The sequence below is a fragment of the Glycine max genome, chromosome 6 (genome assembly GCF_000004515.6).
Source record: "Glycine max cultivar Williams 82 chromosome 6, Glycine_max_v4.0, whole genome shotgun sequence".
In the NCBI taxonomy this organism is placed as follows: domain Eukaryota; kingdom Viridiplantae; phylum Streptophyta; class Magnoliopsida; order Fabales; family Fabaceae; genus Glycine; species Glycine max.
Genome location: NC_038242.2, coordinates 41,430,497 through 41,452,618, shown reverse-complemented (window position 1 = coordinate 41,452,618; position 22,122 = coordinate 41,430,497). Strand labels below are relative to the sequence as shown.

At 31.0% G+C, this 22,122-nt stretch overlaps 1 protein-coding gene and 1 pseudogene across 1 annotated transcript; one reads left to right on the top strand and one right to left on the bottom strand.

The window, feature by feature from the left end:
- Nucleotides 1–3,764: 3,764 nt before the first annotated feature.
- FAD2-3 (microsomal oleate desaturase FAD2-3) lies at nucleotides 3,765–4,143 on the bottom strand (the record flags this gene model as incomplete). The annotated part of the gene is given in 1 exon segment (NM_001250936.1): nucleotides 3,765–4,143. A coding segment is annotated over 1 exon segment (379 nt), but the record flags the coding sequence as incomplete, so codon positions are not given.
- An 8,386-nt stretch (nucleotides 4,144–12,529) lies between these two features.
- LOC106799086 (phosphate transporter PHO1 homolog 10-like) lies at nucleotides 12,530–15,158 on the top strand (annotated as a pseudogene).
- The last annotated feature ends 6,964 nt before the right edge of the window (nucleotides 15,159–22,122 follow it).

The window sequence follows — 22,122 nt, the reverse complement described above, 5'->3', positions numbered from 1 at the left end:
TGTAATAAGCAAAGAGGAAGCACTGAGTGTGACTATTACGTCATGCATTAGATGTCAACCATAGTCCTAAGGGATTTCAAGGATATTTGAGAAATGGTAATTGTTTACTTCATAACAGATTTCATTTATTATAGTTGTTATTAATTAGACTGATTAAGTTATGTTTTATTATATGATGCAAAATTTTACTGATCCGAGAGCAATGGAATAAGAGAGAATAAAGGTAATTCACATTGAGAGGGCAACATGTTTATGAAGAGTTAGAAATGAAGCATTGAGTGCTTAAGAAATTTTAGAATTGTTAAACTTATGTTTAACATAGCTTATGGATGATATTTATTAATTTGTTTCATTGTTTGATGTAGTTTGGTATACTTGTTTCATTCTCATTTTAAACATATGTTTAGTATATTTTATGTTTGCACTTTAAGTGTTTCTTTATTTAATAGTATTTATTAATTTCTATATATGAATACCATTCATATTGCTTGGACTGGTTCTGGATTTAATGTGCATGTTTGGTTTCATTTAACAAACAAACAAAATATAAAAAAAAATTGTAAAAACAACATCGATTTTGACCAAAACCGATGTGGTATAGTAGCAAAAACAACATTAATTTTGTCAAAATTGATGTTGTATTGCACAATTTTGACCACATATCTACATCGGTTTTGGGAATAACCTATGTAAAATCGATGTAAAAAATGACCTACTATTAACAGTGATTGTTTCAACATCGGTTAAAAATTGATATTGAATGTCTTCTAAAATTGATGTTAAAGTCTATTTTCTAATAGTGTTAGATTTTTTTAAAAGATTAAAGGATTTAAATAAAAAAATTTAAAACATAAAAAATAAAAATAAAAAACACAAAAAGGTGATGAATAAAAATAATATTTTAGCTTTAAAAATAAAATGCTTCTTTTACTGTAAACATTCAGGAGTCACCACATAAACTTCTAATTATATGTACGAGTTTTCGGATCAGAACAAGTTGAAACGAATGATGTAATAAAGAAAATAAAGAAAAAACAAATTATAAGAAAAACATTGTAAGAATACTTTTTTTTTTAAGTAACTTTTGTAAAGCTTTACAAAAGGCTACCAAGATTCAAGCGTGACCTATCTAATCTTGCATGAAAGATGCATTCAGCACTAATCATGTGCTACTCTTGCATAGCTTTACAAAAGTCCCACCGAAAAGGACGATAGGATGAACTAAAAATCTAATCATTAATGTAAAGAACATGGTTGTTTAACGCAATTTTATAAAATTTTTAGAATGTCAACATGAGAATATATTATTTAGGAGGAGATGTTTGTTTCACGGAATTATTTAGATTCTAAAAAATGTGGAAATAAAAATATATTTCTTTTAAATTTATTTTATTTCACTACTAGAAAAATTGGATTTTAAGTCGGTTCTTATGGCCATGTCACGACGGTTTTCAACCGTCGTTAATGCCAACGTCGTAAAATGTATAAGCTATTTTACGATGGTTTTGAGAACCGTCTTTGTAAGTTTTGAATACTACGACGGTCAAACATAACCGTCTTAGTATGTGCTAAATATTACAACGTTTCTTCCATAACCATCTTAAAGTCTACAGATAAATTTGTGATATGAAGACGGTTACGATGACCGTCTTAATAGGTGCGAATCGTCTACGACGGTTATTGAAAAACCGTCTTAATTGTAATAATCATAATTTACATTTTAAGACGGTTTTTATAACCGTCTTTGTATGTTATGCCAATTTAAGACGGTTTTTATGACCGTCTTAGATGGCATGTCAAGACTGCATACTAAGACGTTTTATGGGAAACGGCTTTGTATGTTATGCACATTTACGACGGTTATGGGAACCGTCTTTGTAGGTCTATATTATGTTGTCATTTTACGACATTTTCGGAAACCGTCTTTGTATGTTTATGTTTTTTTTTATTTTCTTCATTTTATTGATGCATTTTTTTTTACATTGATCTCTGGTACCTATAAATTAAATCAGACCATGCAAATTAAATAATAACATCAAATGAAATCTGAACAATAGCATCAAATGACATGCATCCTACATATATAAGTCCATGCAAATTGAATACCCTTTTTTGAAGTAATGATCCTCTAATGTATCCAACATACAAAGTTGTAGTCATAATTGTTCTAATTCTTTGATGAAACCACAGGAAAAATGCACTTGTACATAATACAAATCAAATTTAGTAACTGCTTTTCCTAAAAGATAAAAAGTAAGTTGCCCATTTCTGTCGAATTGTTGTGATGGCCTCCACGTCTAACGATGAGCCATCAGAAAACCACTACAAAATTAACATTAGATAAAATTATTAGTAACTTAACAAATATTAACCAAAGTTACAATTGTAACTCCATGCATTATGTTTACCTTGTGCCAGTCATCCTTCAAACCGGCAGTCACGATGCACCACATCCAGTGCATGACATAATATCCGCACTCAAACCCTCCACTTTGCACATTAGTCTACATATAACATTTTTAATGGTTACTTAACATTCAACACTTAAAGATGTACAAACGGTTCATTACAAACAACTACTGATTACCTTGGGTTCAACCCACCGAGGTGCACCTTGATTAGACATGCCTTCAAAAGAACTGGTTATTGTCTTCATTGCACTAGTTAAAAAAAAAAATAGCATATATATGACAACCATTTTTGTTGTATATGTAACAACAATTACCAACTAAAGGATGCCATGATTTGTATATTTGAATAGAACCTGTTAATTGCGCCTTTGATGTTAATATCAGGCTTCTTTCTCAGAGAACAAAACCAAACGACCGTGTTTTCCCTTGGGTGGAGAACAAATAGTTGCCAATGTGCCCTGAATTGGACAATTATAATAACAGAATTGTACAACAACATAAAAAACTTAAATTCGAAGAACAATTGAACTTACTGATGCAAGTAAGCTCCTAAATACAACTGCCTTTGTGATTCCTTGACCCATGTTTCAATGTATTGTTGGCATTGTTGACGTCTTTCCTTAGCATTTTGTATAGATTGAGGCTCCAGCAAACCATATAGTGACTGATCAGCTTTGCTTCTACCGCACTCATTCATAAATCTATTTGGAAGACAAGTCATGATTATTTTAAATGTTTTAGATTTAAAAATAATGGTTATCAGGTAATGAAACATAAAGGTTGCAGGAAAATGACTTACATGGTCCACAATTGTAGTATCGCTATGTTTAAACACTTGTCACCTGATATTATTTCTGCTAGATCTGCATGTGTGATGTAAAATTTTGCCCCAATCTCAGGAAGTCCAAATTGGTGAGCCTCCCACGACACTTCCACTGGATTCTGGTACACATAAAACAATATCTTCATCAACTCTCCCAATGGATCGGATTCACCTGCAAGCTTTGCATCACTACTATGTTCAACTGGCTTCCGCACATTAAGGTCAGAATCCTAAGTGGTACAAGAAAATAAGTATTAAATTTAATCAACAACTTAACAAATATTACAAGTGTGTATTCAAATGACAATTTGGCAGGGGGATTATTATATTACTTACATAAGATAAAGGTTTCACTAGATGTCTGGGCCATCCAATGAATGAGTTCACGGCGTCCCTGACATACTGAATCTCTGAAATGGGTAACGAGACAATGGCTTCAGCATCGTATACAGTGTCAACACACACCCTTACTACATCATCTCCATAAGCAGAAAAGGTTAAGGATTCTAAGTCAATAATAATAGAATACGGTAAGAGTGAGGACTCTGCCTGGAGGATTGTTAAGGTATTTAGAGTACCACTTGATACAGGACTTCTGCTTTGGCACAAATACTTCATCCCGCTCAAGAGAACCAGTGTTGGAGTGGTGATGGCGATGGCTGTATTTCCATGAAAAGTATGGGACTAGGAGACCGGAGTGGAGGACAAGGCCAACAATATCATCAAGCAACTGGTATTCACTGAATGCATGGTGGCCACACTCATGGGCAATGACCCAAACTCCAGTAAGGATGCAACCTTGGACAGCCCAGTAGATTGGCCATGCCAAGAAAGAGAAAGGGCTGGGAAGGACGTGGAAGTAATGGGTGGCAACATAATAGAGGCAGAAGGCTATGGTGAGGTCGCAAATGAATCACATTTCAAACTTAGGGTGCATATTTAAACATTCCAAACCAATTCAAGACAAATAATATCATTAGCAATTTATAACTGTTGGGGAAAGACGAAACATTGTGCAGACAATTCCAAAAAAAAAAAAAAATGGAATGCTACAAAAAAAATATTACTAATAAATTGTTTAATTGACAGATATTTTCTTTCTCTCTTCTATATCAAATGACAAACGTATTCAGCCAAAAGTATTTAACTTTTAAGTCAATTCTTATGTTACTTTCGTACAATACTCTCCCAGACGTTTAAATAAGTATTTATGTGATATGATAAACTCAAATAAGTATTTATGTGATATGATAAACTCAAATAAGTACAATACTCTTCCAGACGTTTAAATAAGTATTTATGTGAAACTCTTCCCTATACACTCACATAGTCACATGCAATCCAATGCATAAGCCTTCGCTGCACTGCATATTGTAGGCCCTCCCACCCACATGATACACACCAAATTAACTCTCCTTCACACTATTTCCAATTCTTTCCTTCTTCACTAACTTTTCAATTCGTGGGGTTCCTTTCTTTCTTTTTTACTAACAAATATCCAAAACTACCATAGGATCTCCTCTTCCTCAGCTTTATAATTATTCCCTCTATTTTTCTATCTAATCTAGTCTAGATATATATGACTACCAATCCGATTACTTGCACTTGAACCACATGCATTTTGAATTAGCTAGAGATAATTTTTTATACAATATTTTTAAATAACGAGGTTATAGTAGTACCCTTTTTATTTATTAATCTATATCTTTTTAGTTGTACTTGCAATTTTTTTTAATGAGTTTGTTGTTTTCCTCAACCAGAATCAAAGATTAATAGTGCTATAGATGCAAGATAATGAATTAATGATCCTTATGAACCATTAACGTACGGCTTAACCAGACATGTTTAGTGGGAAGAAATGTTGTTGTTGGGGCAGGAATGGCTTTGCCAGCGGATGCCAACTAACTTAGTACTTTAAATGAGTATAGTTATTAGTTAATGACATTTAATCACTTTGATATTTTCTAACTAGTTTAAGCATGGTGCAGTCAACTACAATGATATATAACCAAAAGTGGGATAATATATATGCTAATAAAGGCTGTCATGGGCCGTGGATTAGGCGGGTCAGGTGGTTATTATGCACCAAAAAGTATAAGCACTTCATCTTGTTTATTTTTAACGAGAAATCTTAAATTGAGATCTTAGATGATTTTTATTATCTATGACCCACTGTCAAATTTTTCATAAAAAAATTTAATTACCAGCAACATGTAATAGAACTGACAAGCTTTTCTCACTAAGAGGCCCCCGTTTGTCAAATTAGAGGATTTTGATCAGTGTATCACTGGACCTTTACCAGCTTGTTTAAAATGCTCTAAACATATATTTATTTATAAGCACTTAAAATTAAAGTAAATATTGTAAGACATAAATCTTTTGAAATACTCTCATATAATCATATAGCAGACATCATGAATTAGTTCAGAATGGAATTACTTACCGTGACACTGTTATTTTGAACTCCTCTGGTCTTCCAAGATAAAAAGCAACCTGCAAAGAGTGTAAAATATGTTCAGAAGTCAAAGCAAAAGCTTATAATTTCTTATTTCTCTAATAACAAGGGGCAATTAGACATGCAATTTATCTGTTAGGCCTTCATTTGGAAAGAATAGAAATCCAAAAAATAAAAACAAATGGCTGGTTTTTGTAATGCATGATAAAAAAATTTGGCAAGTCTTGGTCAGACAAGTCACGGGGTTTTTTATGCATCCTAGTAAATTTAAAGTATATTATATATTCTTAATTGCATTACCAAATGGTTGCACAAGTTGCAGAGATATGCTAGCCACAGGAACCAATTCAAGACAAATAATATCATTAGCAATTTATAACTCTTGGGGAAAGACGAAACATTGAGCCCCTGGGGTTTAACAAAATATTTGGATAGAATGTGTATTATATCCCCTGGATTTCTTTATATATCAAAATTAGTTTTTTTTTTATATTTTAAAAATAATAATCTTGATTATTGTATTTTTTTATAATTAATGACTTTTGTCCCTCATCCTGGTATCTTAATTCTTAATTTTCATAATAAAAAATAAAAAGATCAAAATCATCATTTTTTTCTAGTATATACAAACTTGAGAATCAAACTTTAAGAAATAAACAAAACACCACCAGACATGAAAGGAATCTTGTGCTACTTTTTTTTTTATTTAATACTATATATTTTCTTTTTAACAAGTTGTGATCTTAAAGAAATAAACAAGCCTATATATAAAAGTTTAACAAAATATTTGGATAGAATGTGTATTATATCCCCTGGATTTCTTTATATATCAAAATTAGTTTTTTTTTTATATTTTAAAAATAATAATCTTGATTATTGTATTTTTTTATAATTAATGACTTTTGTCCCTCATCCTGGTATCTTAATTCTTAATTTTCATAATAAAAAATAAAAAGATCAAAATCATCATTTTTTTCTAGTATATACAAACTTGAGAATCAAACTTTAAGAAATAAACAAAACACCACCAGACATGAAAGGAATCTTGTGCTACTTTTTTTTTTATTTAATACTATATATTTTCTTTTTAACAAGTTGTGATCTTAAAGAAATAAACAAGCCTATATATAAAAGAAGAAGACACCGTCTTATTTGAGTTATTTCTGGTGATGTATAATTTTTCATAGGGAAGTAGACGTACGATCCACCAATTCCATGATAGGGAATCTTAAAAATGATACACCAACAGTATGTATTATTTAAGGCTGATTTGCAAGTTGGAGAAGTGAGATTTCTAGTGCTACCAAAAATATACCATGCCAAAGTATAGAGGTGGAGCCAGAGTGTTGAAAAAAGAGACGGATAAATTTCCAAGATCACAAATCAAGCAACCAATTGGGATCAGAACTGTTATCATGTTGTGACATATTTGCTTAGTAGAGATGATGATCAGAGGGGTCCCAATACCATGCAGCTTGTAACATGTTTTGGCAGTGTGGTCACAACGACCACAATACTGGCATGCAGGGACTGAGTGAGAGACATTACCCCATTGAGTGTTGTTGTTTGGAGGGTCAGTAGAAGTAGAGGAATTGTGACTACGAGGGTTTATTTGGCCATGAGTTGAGGATGCGTGAGAACCATTAGTGTAGTTTGTAGTACTGGAGTCTAGGAATGGACTATTGTTGACATTCCTCATGTTGGAGAAAAATCTCTATCAACAAGTTTGTTGAAAATTTCTGCAAACAAGGGAGAATCACATTCTCGAATGGAGGCAGAGAATTCATGAAATGCATGGCCAAGTCCCCTCATGTTGGTGGGAAGGGATGACACTGTAGCTAGCTCAATGAGTGGATTGGTGGAAGGAGTTTCAGCAGCCATAGGAAGAAAAAGAAGGAACAATTCAACCATTGAAGCTACTGGCTATATGATATTATGTAGAGAAATTAATGAAGATAACTGTTGTAAATATGAAATTAATTTAGGACAGAATGGTTTCATATAATTAACATTGATTAAGAACAGAGATTGATTACCAGAAAATTAGGAGACTTTATTTCCCTATTTTCAGTTATTCTTGATTATCAATGGCCTATATAAGCATAGTAGCAGACTCATGATTGTATTTCAATGTCAAGCAATAATATTCAGATTATTTCCTTTAATGTTTCCTTTTCAACTTTAACATATGTTCTATATATGTCAAAGTCATGGTACAAGTACAACAATCAAGAGAGAGAATACAAGGAAACAGAATATGATAAGATTGTTATCCACTTAGGTTGTTTCAAGTGATTGAGAAGTTGACTCATGGTATGAAAGGACGGAGCTTATCTTTAGACACTGCCAGGAGAATACAAAAACAGATTTTTTTTACTAATAATTACACGTTTTAATTGTAATTACATGTAAATTATTATTAAAAAAATTATTTAATAAAATGAATTAGAATCGTTATATAAAAATCATTTTTATTAAAAAATCAGTTTTACAAGAAATGTCATTAGAAAATAACCAATTCGACCATAAACTTAATTAAATCATGAAATATCTAAGAGTTTAATCACATGACATTATAAAATACTTTTAAAACATTCTTCAATCATATTATTAATATAATTTTGAAGTAAAGTGAAGCATAAAACATAACTAACCGTGCTTACTGTAGTTGTTTGTTCAGTGATTGTCAATGAGTTCTCTGAAGGCCTCCAGTATTCTCAGGTACTGATAGTCCAAACGTGTAAAATCTTGAATTTAAAGGGTATGAACTCTCCTGCATATATAAAAATGTAAAAAATTTATGCTTTTTACTTGAATACAATGAATCTTTCTAGTAGCCTTCCATTAAAAATGAAGGAACAAAAACAAAGTTTTTGATCAAATAATGAAACACAACTACAGGTTATATGTACATTGAAAAAGAAAGAAAATAAACAAAACAATTTGTATCAAATAAAGGCTTATCTAAAAAAAATTTAAACAATGTATAGATGACACTGTTTTTGTCAAAAACCTGAGCATGTGAAGCACAAAAAGAAAATGAAGCTGAACGTTCCTAGACTAGGTGAGACCTTAAAAATATTCAATAAAGTTTCCTATTGTATTATAAGGATAATACTAGGTGAGACCTTATATTTCTTTTTATAAGGATAATACTAGGTGAGACCTTATATTTCTTTTTCTTAGTTTGTGTCCCCTTACCCCGTACTTTTGTTTTTCTTGGTCTCCTCGTGTTACTTGCATATAGTTAGTGACATATAATAGTATAATACTAATACGATTATAGTATATGACATGTGTGATATGCCTTAATTTTCTACCTACAATTAATTTTCTATGGTCTCTGGAGTTTTTACACTGAGTTTATTGTGCTTAGTTTCTCAATTTCTTTCTTCATTTGTTTTGTTTTTATTTAGTATTTATTGTCAGCGATACTATGTAACTCCAACCAATATTAACATTGCAGTAATTGCATATTAAATCAGAACCAAGAGACAAGTAAAATTAATTAATATGTGATCTAGTTCAATCAATTGAGGCAATTCATCAAACACAAAGATGATATGCAAAAGAATTATGACTTGCAAATTCACCACGCTGGGGTGAAATTGTTATTAACAATTCATTGACATATGATCCAGTATTATTCCCACAATCCAGTCGGCAAACAAACAAATGCACACATTGATGCTACACACACAGAGGCATCATCCTAAAAACCCCATTTACAAGGTTGAATTAACTTATTTTGTACTCAAAATAACTTGTTATTTCTATCGTGCGTGTAAATCAATTAGCACAAAATTATTCTAATTTAATCAATGTTCTTGAATTTAAGTTCAAAATATCCAACTGCATTAAATGATTAAGAATGCAAATACAACCGTGCATGTATTCTGGTAAGAAGAAAGCCATTATCAACCCATTAAAATTTTCATAAATTAATTGTTCTAATAGACAACAGGAAGATGTAAAAAAAAAAAAGGAAGTGTAATGTCAATTACTACACAAACTAATATTTCTCAGCATTTCTACCAGCCATACAATATGTAACGTGTTTTAAACATGTTTTGTGATATCTATACTATTAATAAATGAAATATTATTTGTTGGTGTTCACAAAATTTAGATAATTATATTCTGTTTTAGTTTTTAAACTTTTATTACTCTCTTTTAATAGTTACTCACTACTTTTATGTTGTTAATTACTTTTTATTAGTCTTATTTTTTAACTTCTAAATCTTTTTTTCCTTTTCTTTTATTTTATTTAAAATATGTAGAAGATGTAGGGAATACCTCTTTCCCCTAGTATGGTATAATATACTTTTATTATTTTTTCTTCGTATATTTTTTGGTAATTTTTTCCATCATACTTTTATAAGAGTTAGTTTTAAGTTAACAATAAAATGTAACATTAGTAGAAAATGACGAAGAAACAGGAAGGAAGATAAGAGAAGTCAGAAGAGAAAGGAAAAAAGAGGAAAGATGCTAGGAAAATTCTTGGTGCACTCCATTCCTCATTATCAATAATCAAACAAAAGCTCAAATTAAAATCACAAAAGAACTCAATTATGCCACTTCATAGCTAAAAATACATTTGCAAAATATCACAGTAACAATGTGTCAAATGTAATTAATTTCCTAAAAAAATGTGTCAATGGCTAAATGAAAGGATCATACGCCTTTTTCTTCTTCTTTTAACTTCTTAGGCCCGTGTCATTACCCCATTTACAAAAGAATCTTATCCTAAACGTAGAAGTAAAAAAAAAAAATCTATATATACCAAATGGCATCCAAGGAAATTGAGAGTGCAAATGCATCAAAATTTATAGGACAAAACCCTTGGGTATAGGGACTTAAAGGACTAGCTGGGATTCATAGAACAACGTAGACACTGGAACTATATGGCCACTAATGGATCACTTATGCATTTCTTTAACAGAGAAACGTGAAAAATACTAATAATTCAACCAAATTCAGGAAATTTTCAGAGCTAAGTATACAGGTGAATGAGGTTCAATTATGCACTTCTTTTTTTATTTTTCTTTTGAGTTATTACTTGTTAATAATTGAATAACTTTAATAATATAACAAATATACTAATAAAGTGCAAAATGGGTAACAAACAAAAGTTCCAACCAAATACCAAATACCTAAATGGTACAAAAGGTCTTAACTAAATATCTTAACTCTTAAGAACAAATGTCAAATATACACATAATAGTTAGCAAAAAGGAATCAGTTAGAGTTTTGAGAAGTTGTATCTCCTCTCTTGAGAGTGGGTTGGGAGCTATATACAAGGTGCAGAAGGATAAAGGTCAACTAAGGAGATTACGGATATTCATCATAAGGCCTGGAGCTTTTGATCAGTTATCAGAATTAGCCATTAAAAATGGAACATCAGCTAGTAATTCTTTAATTGTAATTTTAGTTCATTTTTTAACTTAATATTCAATATTTGACAGAAATTACAACTTGACCCTCTATTACACATCCACATCACCATTTTGCTGTTACATCAACAGTTCCATTAAATATAACATAGTAAAGAGAGATCAAAATGAAATTAAACCAAAATACTATTAATTACTTAATTACTTGTGAGAACAATAAATACTAGTAATCAAATGCAGAGTAGAGACAAACTTACGAGTGGCCTAAGATGGTTAGAGGAAAATGGTTATGGTCTTTTGTGGTCAGCAAAAAAGATGTTCTAACTTCAATCTTTGCTACCTGATGGTTCCTTCTCCCTTCATCATCCTCATCAAAATGTTGTTAAGAAAGCCCTATATATCAGTGTACGAACTTGTAATTATCCTCATCAAAATGTTGAATACAAACAGATAAAGATAAGCGAAACACAATATTTGGAAAACAATACAAATTAATTAAATGGAGTCTAATACAAACAATTCAACTAAAGGATTGCATCCATTATCTATTAATTTAAATTAAAAAATTTTACATTCTCTAATAACTATGGAGAGCTTCACAGCATAGTCACAAAAAGGTTTGGTTCAAATTAGCTGCATACAGGGAACCAAAATCAACACAAGGCAAAATTCATGAATCTTTAATCAGCTGTACCTTTTACTTTTAATTTAATAAGTAATCATTCCATGATATATTGACATCATTAAAAAAATCATAAACCATTTTAGCAACTCTAACAACCGGTTTGCTATATAAGTTAACGATGATGTTGAGTTGGACTAATGGTCTTCAGTTCAAGTCTTGTTATTGAGAAGAGTTTCTTTTACATGGTAATTTTAGCAGCTTCAACATCATTACTTCTTGCATGTAAACATATGAAGAACCACACCACGAAGGGTGTGAGGTGAACCACAGAACTAGACAAACCAAAACACTATGTTTTTGAGATAAGGCCATAAGGGTCAACTTATACTTATCCTTAATTGACTGAAACAAAAATTACAAAGCATCACATGGCAAGAGGTGCAGGCACTACTAGAAAATACATGTCTAATTATTTCATTGAACAAGTGATGATTATTTGGGCAGCAATGAAGCACACTACCATTTACTGAAGCACACTGAAGCACTGAAGCAAATAAAAATTACTCAAAATTCATGACATTCATAATTAACAATAAAAGGTCACAAGTGTCTCAAACAAAACATACAAGTAAATGCCAACAAAAGTTAAATACAAGCTTCCTAGATAGGTATCATCAATCATCTTCTAAATCTGTGTCTATCATTTTCACTACATACATTTGCAGATTTCATTTTTTGGAAATTGATTATTGTTGTTATTTCTTCGTCTCAAAAGAATGGATAATTTACTAGGATTTGCTAATTCTACCCACTTTTGAGTACATGGACTATGAAGGCCTCAAAAGAATATTGAAAGAGATAAAAAACAGCAAGCAAGCTACACACAATAGGTCCTTGCATCACAGGCTCAGACTTGAAAGGGCATTCAGTGGAATACACTTGCAAGGTAGCAATCATCAGAGAGAGGGGGATATTGAGGACCAAGTTATAGAAGTAAAAACATTAGAACAAGATGGTTCCAGACAGTTATATAAGACCAACTTTTAGAAGTTTGATGAAGAAGGAGGAGAGGTTGAGGCAAGACTCTTTAGAAGCTTGATGAAGAGCTCAACAAGGTCAATGCATTTTACAAGGATCAGGTGGAAGCATCCCAGCATGAAGTAACCCTTTTGAGTAAACAAATGGAGGCCTTGGTTGCACTAAGGGTAAAGGTGAAAAGTCCAGATACAGGTAAATACAAAATTCAAACAGTAGTTTTATAGTTATTTAAGCACATAGTTCTATTAGTAGGAGGAATTGCAAGCTTTTAGAGGCAAAATTTGAGAAATGTGCATCAACTAGATGCTTTTTATGTTGGGAGGATTGAGAAAAAAGATATAGGAATAGGATCACAATGTATTTGAGGCCACATTAAGTAAAATAAATGTACACTCATTATATGTTTTTCTATGTTGCCATGCACATGTGAATATCTGTGATTTTCATTCAAAATAACTCACTGACACTCATAGTGGCAATTTAGATGCTATTAATCGGTAGAATTAATTTATCTATAGTAAATATTGTCTAGAAGACTGAGTTTGACTTGAATCTGTAGGATTGAAACAGATTATCTCCTCACCTGAAGAGACCATGGATGAAAGTCATCAACAAAAAGATTCTATGGTTGGACCTGAAGATAATCCTCTTCAACACGCCAATAGAAATACTCATTATGAGGAGCAAGCAGAAGCAAACAATAATTACATCACAAAAGATCCCTTCGAAATCCTACAGCACGTAAAGGTTGATAATGTTCCTCAATCTCCAATATCAACAATTAAAAAAGCTTTTACTGATTCCAGTGATAATGAATTGAGCTTCAGCAAAGAAGAGCTGAGAAAAGTTAAAGAGCAACTGAGACTTGTGTTTGTTGAGTTCTATCAGAAACTCCTCCATCTCAAAGATTACAGGTAATAAACAAAGATTTCATGGACCTTATAATTACTAATAAAGCCAAATGTTCTTCCATTTCTAAAAGCCATTTTGCCATGTGCCTTTGTATTTATACAAATGGATGCGACAGTTTTATGAACCTCTCAACATTTTCCAAGATCATGAAGAAGTACGAAAAGGTTAGAAGTATACCAAGTACTGCAGAAACTTTAGTTTTATTCGTTACATTCTTCACAATTTAAATTCAAATGATGGCATTTAAAAAAAACATCGTTCTGTTCAGAAATAGAATTATGACAGTTTTGTTTAACTTCATTTTTTTTCTCGGAAAAGCATACATCAAGGGCAGCATCTGCAGCATACATGACAGTAGTGGATAAATCCTATGTGGGCAGTTCTGATGAGGTTAGTTTGAATCATATGTTTGCTATATTCACAGCTTCAATCATGATTATTTCTTCCTTTTACTTCTTGTGATGGTTTTTTGTGTGTGTGTGTATCAAGATATATATATATATGTAAAAGAAGGAGATATATTACGTAGAGGAGCTTCTTTAATATTTTATTCATCTTCACATGACCCCTCTCTCAGCATGAGTGGTCAAGTGGGGTAATTTTTCTCATCTCAAGAATCTCTATTTATAGACCTAGGCATTTTAATCTTAAAAAGAGGACACAAATTTATAATTTACAGATAATGTGACCATATAAAGATACTTTCTCAAAACTTCATAGATTCATTGATGCATTTTCTAAAGTTTAAAATGGATAGACAAGACAAATTTATTTCACTAAATAACCATATAAAGATGCTTTCTCTGAACTCATACTGCTCTTAAGATATCCTTGGAATTAAGTGTTCCTTTATTATGACTATTGTGCACCTTTCTTCTTATTTGTTTGTAATTGTGATTTGTGGTTAATGTCCGGTTTCCATACTCTGATCTAGAAAAATAGCTTGCCATAATTTTAAAATGAATCTGTTATCTAAAAACTTTTGTAGTCATTCACAGTTACATATTAAGGCTTGAAATAGTGTTATCCTTCCTTAATCCTTAACATCCCCAACCATCTTTGTGATGCTATCTGTTTCATCTGATTTTAGGTTAACTTTCTATTGGAGAAAGTGGAGTCTACCTTCATCAGAAACTTTACACACTCAAATCACAAAAAGGGGAGGAAGCTATTAAGGCAAAAAACAAAAACAGAAAGGCACAACACAACATTTTTCACGGGTAAATACTAAATATGTATCCACTCCATTAAGTGGGTAGAATTAGCAAATCCTAGTAAATTGATTATTATTGTTATTTCTTCGTCTCATTTTTGTACTCAAAATCTGTTCTCTTTATGTTCCCTAATTTCTGAGTAAGAAGAACATTTAGGGGCAAGTGGTAACGAGAAAGAACAACTCACCAGTGACGACGACGTTGGGGTGATACTCCGGCGAAAGGCGGCGAGGGAGCTGAGGCTACGATTCCACGGCGGCGGCGGGGGAGGTTCTTCGAACCTTTAAAAGGTTCACTTTGCAGCGGAAGCGAGACTAGGGTGAAGAGGTGCTGACAGCTTAGAAGCGAGACTAGGGTGAAGCCAGAGGTCCAGCGAGAGGTTCGTGTAAGGGTTCGAAAGGGTTTGAAGCGAGACTAGGGTGAAAGGGCAAGAGGAGGAAGCGCGAAAGAGGAAAGAGGAGGAAGCGCAAAAGGATTATTAACCCAAACATTCTAAGGCGATTTTAATAACCGTCTTAGATTTAATATCGTAAAATCCTATTATTGTTCAAATAATTACAAAAAAGCCACCGCACATCTTTTTAAGGCGGTTCCCCAATAACCGTCGTAGTGCCCGTGTCGTAAAATGTTATTTTTATAGTAGTGTTTGAAAGTAATTGAAATATATTCTTAGATATCTTTTATTTTTTTTTTAAAAGTGAGATGTTCATAATTATTTTGATTTTGTATTAAGATGATCACATCAAAAAAATGGGAACATGAATTTTTATGGGATAAGAATCATATTAATGTGTCAAATTGATAAATAAAATCTCATATAAAATAGATGTGAAAAAATTAAAAATTAAGTAAAATACTTATATATCTGATATTTAAGATTTTGAATTAGAATATAACATCCCATTCATTTACATTATTACACATGATCAATTGATAAATATATATATTCAATGTTTACCCCTCATATGCATACGGCACAAGGCATATTTTGGTGTTTTTTTTTTTATTTTCTTTTGAACTGCCAAATTTTATTAAACTGAAAGCAAGAATGCAAGATTGTGGTCACAAGTAGTGCCATGCATCAATCAAGCGAAGTCAAATTACAGAATTCAAGATTAACAATTAAAACATAAACATTTAACAAAAGACATATATGCACGTGCACAATATATCCCCAATCCCAAAATCTACTAATAACTATGAATACCAAAGCCCAATGCCAAAGATGACCACGCTCCCATAATTCTGTGAAAATAGTCTAGAACTATGCAACGTGCCCAACACTCGGAAAGTGCGCTTATTTCATACTCCATCTCCCTAATTATTAGGTTATGTTAAAAAAAATTATTTATTTATTTTTATAAGATTTTTTTAAATTTTTAAATGTGTTAATTATTTTTTATATATTCTTATTTAATTATTTTTTCTATAAATATTAATAAAAAACAAACAAATAAATAAAGAGAAAATAAATAATTTTAAAATCATGGTATAAATAATTAATAAATCTAATGCTATAACATCACATGATCGACTTGTACAGAAAATCATCGACGACTGCTTCAACATCACACTGTATTCATTAAAGAGAATATCGTTCCTATGCCTCCACAAGGACCCACCACACAATCCATCACACACGTTTAGCCGTTGGTTTTGTTATGGAACCCACTTGTTGCCAAAAATGACTTTGAAGTTCCCACGATAACACTCGCACTTCCCCACTCCATCCGGTAGCTATTCCATAATTCATGTGCAAACCTACAATTGAAAAGCAAGTAAAGTGTGTAGTCGTTTCCAAAAATGAGTTGCAAAATACACGAGAATTATATCTAGCATTGGGATATTTTGGTGTTGTGTGTTCATTTCTTTAATAGTAAGACGTGATTAAAAGATATTTTGATGTTACATTCTCAAGAATAGCATTGCTAAGAATGTAAAAAAAAGATTGTGAAACAAATGCCATCTTACTATTATATTATTTATATATTTATGCCGTAATTATTACCTTAATTCTTATGTTTGTCAAAATACCATAAAGTAGACGAGTTTGAAATAAGCATATCACATAATAGAATAAATTCGAGTACAATAAACTTAAGGTATGTTCATTTGAATCGAAAGAAAACAGTAAATTCATATTTTTATATTTTATTTTAATTTTTTTTATCTTAATTCATTTTTTTCCTCTTTACAAAATCAAAATTTTTAATAGCACGGTAGCATGAATACCTCAATGTTTATCTGTTTTATTTTGACTGGGAAGCATATATGCGTATAAGCTTCTCTACAAAATTTGACCGTTTTCGAAGGCCTTGATGTTTTACTAGTCAATGGTGGAAAGTAAAGTTTGAGGGCGACTACTATTCCCTAATTAAACTTTGCAGCCTTTTGATCACGTACATTTCCTTTTGTCCAAGAATTTATTGGAGATTACGATGGGCATATTTATTTCTTTATGTATAAATTTAAAATTTTATTTAAAATAATGAAACGGATAATGATGACCAAAATTTAGATTTCTTAATCATAAATTTTTTTATATTATACCATGAATTAATTCTCTTGAAAGTTTAAATTTTATTAATATTTTTTAGCATAAAAATTACTATAAGTAAAGATTCATAAATTATTTGTTATTAATACATTTTAAACATCCTTTATAAGGGTTATTTAAAAAAAATACTTTATAATGGTATTATTGATTAGATTATTTAAGACTATGAAGTAATCCGAAAAAATCCACACGAAAGAAGTTAAATTAATTGGGTCAATATCTTATTTGTTCTGGTCCAAACCAATAAAATTCAATCATATGTGATTTGAAGATATATATCAATTTCGTTATTAAAATTTTTATAACTCATTACTTGGGCCAATCATTCAAAATATGTCATTTTATTTTTTTTCTTATATGCACAATATGATATCTTTTCAACTAAAAAGACAGGTTTTTTTAAGCAACTAAAAAAATGGTTATCCAAATCAAACAATTTATACCAACTAACTTTTGTAACAAAAATACTACCTTTTTATATTATTTCATTTTTAGTTTTTTTTAATCGATAATGAGAATATATATTAAACTGTCAATACAACACAAATAATATCAGTGTTGAATAAAAAAATACAAAGAAAAAATACACACGATTGGCATAGTAAGATTTTACTCTATTCACATATAGAAGAACAAACTGTTTAATAAGATAATTTATGTTTAATTAGTTTATAATTCAGTAAATTGAGAGACATCAGAACAAAATACAAACAGATAAAGAAAAGCATTATAGCTAGACTACTAGTTACTTCATTTTTAGCTATATGTGTATATGAATGCTGCTTGATTTAAATCAATTTTTTTTATTTCATTTTATATATGTAAAATGACGTTGTTTTAGTTTAAAAGGAATGCTTATCCAATTCAATTAACTTAACCTCATATATATGTGGTTCAAGTTTTATAAAAAAATTATTATAAAACCGAACTAAATTATTGTGGATACACGTAATTGTTCATCATCAATAATAATCTAGTTTATAAGATAAATGATTCCAATTTTGTGTATGACAGAACTGCATTGTTCAAAATTGTCGCCTAGAGTTCAAGAAGATTTAAAATATAACTTCGCATTATAACTTGCGGGTTGATTTTATAACAAATACCTGCGAAACTAGTAAGTTGTAACAAGCAAGTTAAGACATAGTTAAAATGTAAAGATTTTTTTTAAAGAGAAAATGTAAAGATCTATAAGACATATATAGCTGTACATTAATTAATTAATTAATTAAATTGAGAACAAAATAAAAAAGAAAATCAGTGTCCATGAACCACGGTCCAACCCAATTATTTAATATTTAAAGTTGAAAAGGAAGTATACCACATACGTGTACATGCGTGTGTATATACCGCGTACGTGTACAAATGCGTGCATGTATTCAAGAATTCCATGCTTCAAACAAAACTCTTAGCTTGCACGTTTGAAACTTGTTAATGGGAGAAGGAAAAGAGCATCCTCATAAAAATGTTAAAGGGTGCATAGAAATATCCGAATGATGAGTATGCCTCCGAAAAATAAAAGGAAAAAGACAGAATGGTCATTTGCGGCCATGAAACAACAAAAGAGATTTTGGTCAAAGGAAATATCCCCCAAAAAAACAAACAACAATAAAGAGACAAAAGGAAGTCACGTTGCAAACACGTGCAAGAAACGAACCTAAGAATCAAAATGGCACCTAGACCATCTCACGCAAGTCACTGACAGCTTCAACTAAAGATAGAGATAACCACAACAAAATTAAAGCACTTAGAATTTAAATCATTACAAGAATCGGGGCCCAACATTTTAATAATTAATTGATTAAAAAAAATACTTAAATTAAAGAATCTTAAGATTGAACCCAAGGTACAATCTGAGTGACCAATGAAAACGATGAAGTTGATTGAGTTTAAGTTCAAGTTTGATTTGAAAGAAAAAGAAAAGAAAAAAAAGTAGTCAAGGTTCAAAATTCAAACTCACGTCTATAGAACTTGAAACCTAGGACACACTTGATACTTATGCTTGTGGTTCTGCTTTTGACTCTGTTGGCACATTCGCTTTCACACATTCACTCACACCCATCTTTTGGTTAATTATTAAGCATTCGAAGAGATAGGGAGGAGTGGGATGTTACCCGTTTACCTCAAATTAAAGCTTGCTCTACTTAGCAAGCTGGATAAGATGCTTACATCATCTGTCTTTTTGTGGGAAAAATATATTATTTGATTCTAAATCATCACTTATTTATATTTTCAATTAATTTTTATATGTTACATATAAATTTGTAAATTTATCTATAATCAATACTTAATTACGTATCACGTAGAGATTAATCCAGATTTATATAATTTGATTAATGGTTCAGATCACTTAATATTTTTTTTTGTAGACTAAATTTTTATTCCGTAATTATGTTCTATTATAGTTTTTATTTCTGATTTTTGTTTTATTATAGTTACATCAACTCTAATGAAATTACTTAAATAAATGGATTTTTAAAGTTAATTATGCAGTTTGAAAATATTATCGTAGTAGTAAATAGAACATACTAAAAAAATTAAAAACTCAAGCTATGTTCTAGTAGGAGTGAAAAATAGTAAGTAATCTGGAATCCTATGTGGCAACAATGGATGCATTAAAAAAAGTTAAGAACATAAATTAAGATCTTGCATTGGAAATATTTTTAGGGGATGTTTAGTAGGAGATAAATATTTTATTTTTCAGGAATTAGAGGTTAGGAATTTTAGTATCTCATGTTTGATATTTATTTTAAAAAATAACATTCTTAAAAAAATGATATTTTCTGCAAATATTTTTTAATCAATTTCTCACTAAAAAATTTCTATGGGAGAGATGATAATCTTACTTTTCTAAGATTAATTATTTTTTCTATAGTAAAAAATCATGTTATTCTTTATCAAATTATATAATATGATAAATAATTAAAATAATCGATAAAAATACGCGTAACTTTTCGATTCCTATAAAACTTATTTAAAGATTTTCAATGACCAACCAAACAAATTTTATTCATTCCTTAGAAACATGAATCCCTAGAATAAAATCATGATTCTCGTGCATGAAAAAATTTCTCTCCTACCAAACGTCCAATTATAGTTAAAATCTTATCCTCAAGTTCAATTAGAGTACTATATTTCATACATAAATAATACCTAAGTTTTGCTACTTATAATTTATAGTGAAGATGTGCCCCTTTAGAATTTAAAATAAAAATTAAAGTTGTTTATTAATTAGACAATTTTGAAAAAATCATTGATCAGGTAAACAATTAGATGTAACATTGGTTCAAAAAGAAAAAAAATAGGTGTAGCATGATAAAGTTTATCAAAAAGTGTAATTTGTGTACAACTTTTTTTTGTATAAAAACCAAAAAAGACTTAACTTTATTACTTTATATATGTTTTTGCTTGAATGTATCATTTGAGTGATAAATCCCAAAAGAGTAGACTATATATCCTTCTATGAAAATACAATTGATATGGGTAAGTTGATGATAGTACAAGAGAGAGGTGTTATTTGTATCACCCTATGACGAGAGTTGCATCATCAAAAAGACCCTGTCAATGGAGGCTCAACCACCCTCTTGCCTTCTCTGAATGGTACGCCTTACAAAGACAAAATGATGGGTCTGGACGTCACTATAGAAGATTCCCTAACCGACCCGAAGGATTTCAGTGATGCTATAAGGAGTGACATGTGCCCCTAATTGGACTCAGAGATAGAAAAGGAAGAAGATGAAGTCCCCTTTAACCCTTGTCTGTCAATCTCGATCTCAGTGGTGATCTATGACAGGTGGTGTCGACCATGGCAATTTTCAATCATTGTGAAACTCTTGGGTAAGAAGGTGGATTTGAAAATTTTGTTTGCGAGGCTTTAGAAACTCTGGGCAAAAATTGGACAGTTGCAAACCCTTGATTTAGAAGGAGATTGTTTCCTAATATGATTCACATCAGAAGATGATTATGAGTTTGCTCTCTTTGAGGGGCCTTGGATGATTTTCGACCATCATATATCCGTTTAGAGATGGCATCCTTTCTTTAACCCGCTTGAGCACTCAGTGACCAAAGTTGTAGCCTGGGTGAGAATCCCTTTGCTCCCCCATTGAGTTGTACAACAAGGAATTCTCGTGGGAGGTAGGTGTTGGAATTTTCTATTCCAATAATTAATGTAGGTTATTATTATAAGACAATTATATTAGCTATTTATCATTAGTGAATTTTATTTTATGTGATCAAATTAAGTGAGTCTGTTAGACAACTAAATCAGATGATATAGACTTAAATGAACAGATGTCAGTGTTGGCCTATTAGGAGATAATGGGAATCCTATTAGGTTAACACACTATAAGAAGGTTATGGTGCCAAATATACCGTACCATCACACATACTTTCTCTTATTCCCATCTAAAGAGTTACGAATGTCCTATTAAGGAATAAATAGGCTCTGGTTGAAGAAGAATCATGAAGCCACCAATTATGTTGTTAGCTAGTTATCCATTGTCTCTACAACATCCCGTAATAGATACTGAGAAGAGCGCAGAGATCAAAAATCACCTACAGATTCAAATTCCGTTGCATTTGTTTGATCAATAATTATGGATCCAGGTATTCCTAAAACTCTTCTTGATAATCTAATGTAATATGTTTCTGGTGGTTGTTGGTATTTTATAAGGATCTCCTAAAATTCCAACAAG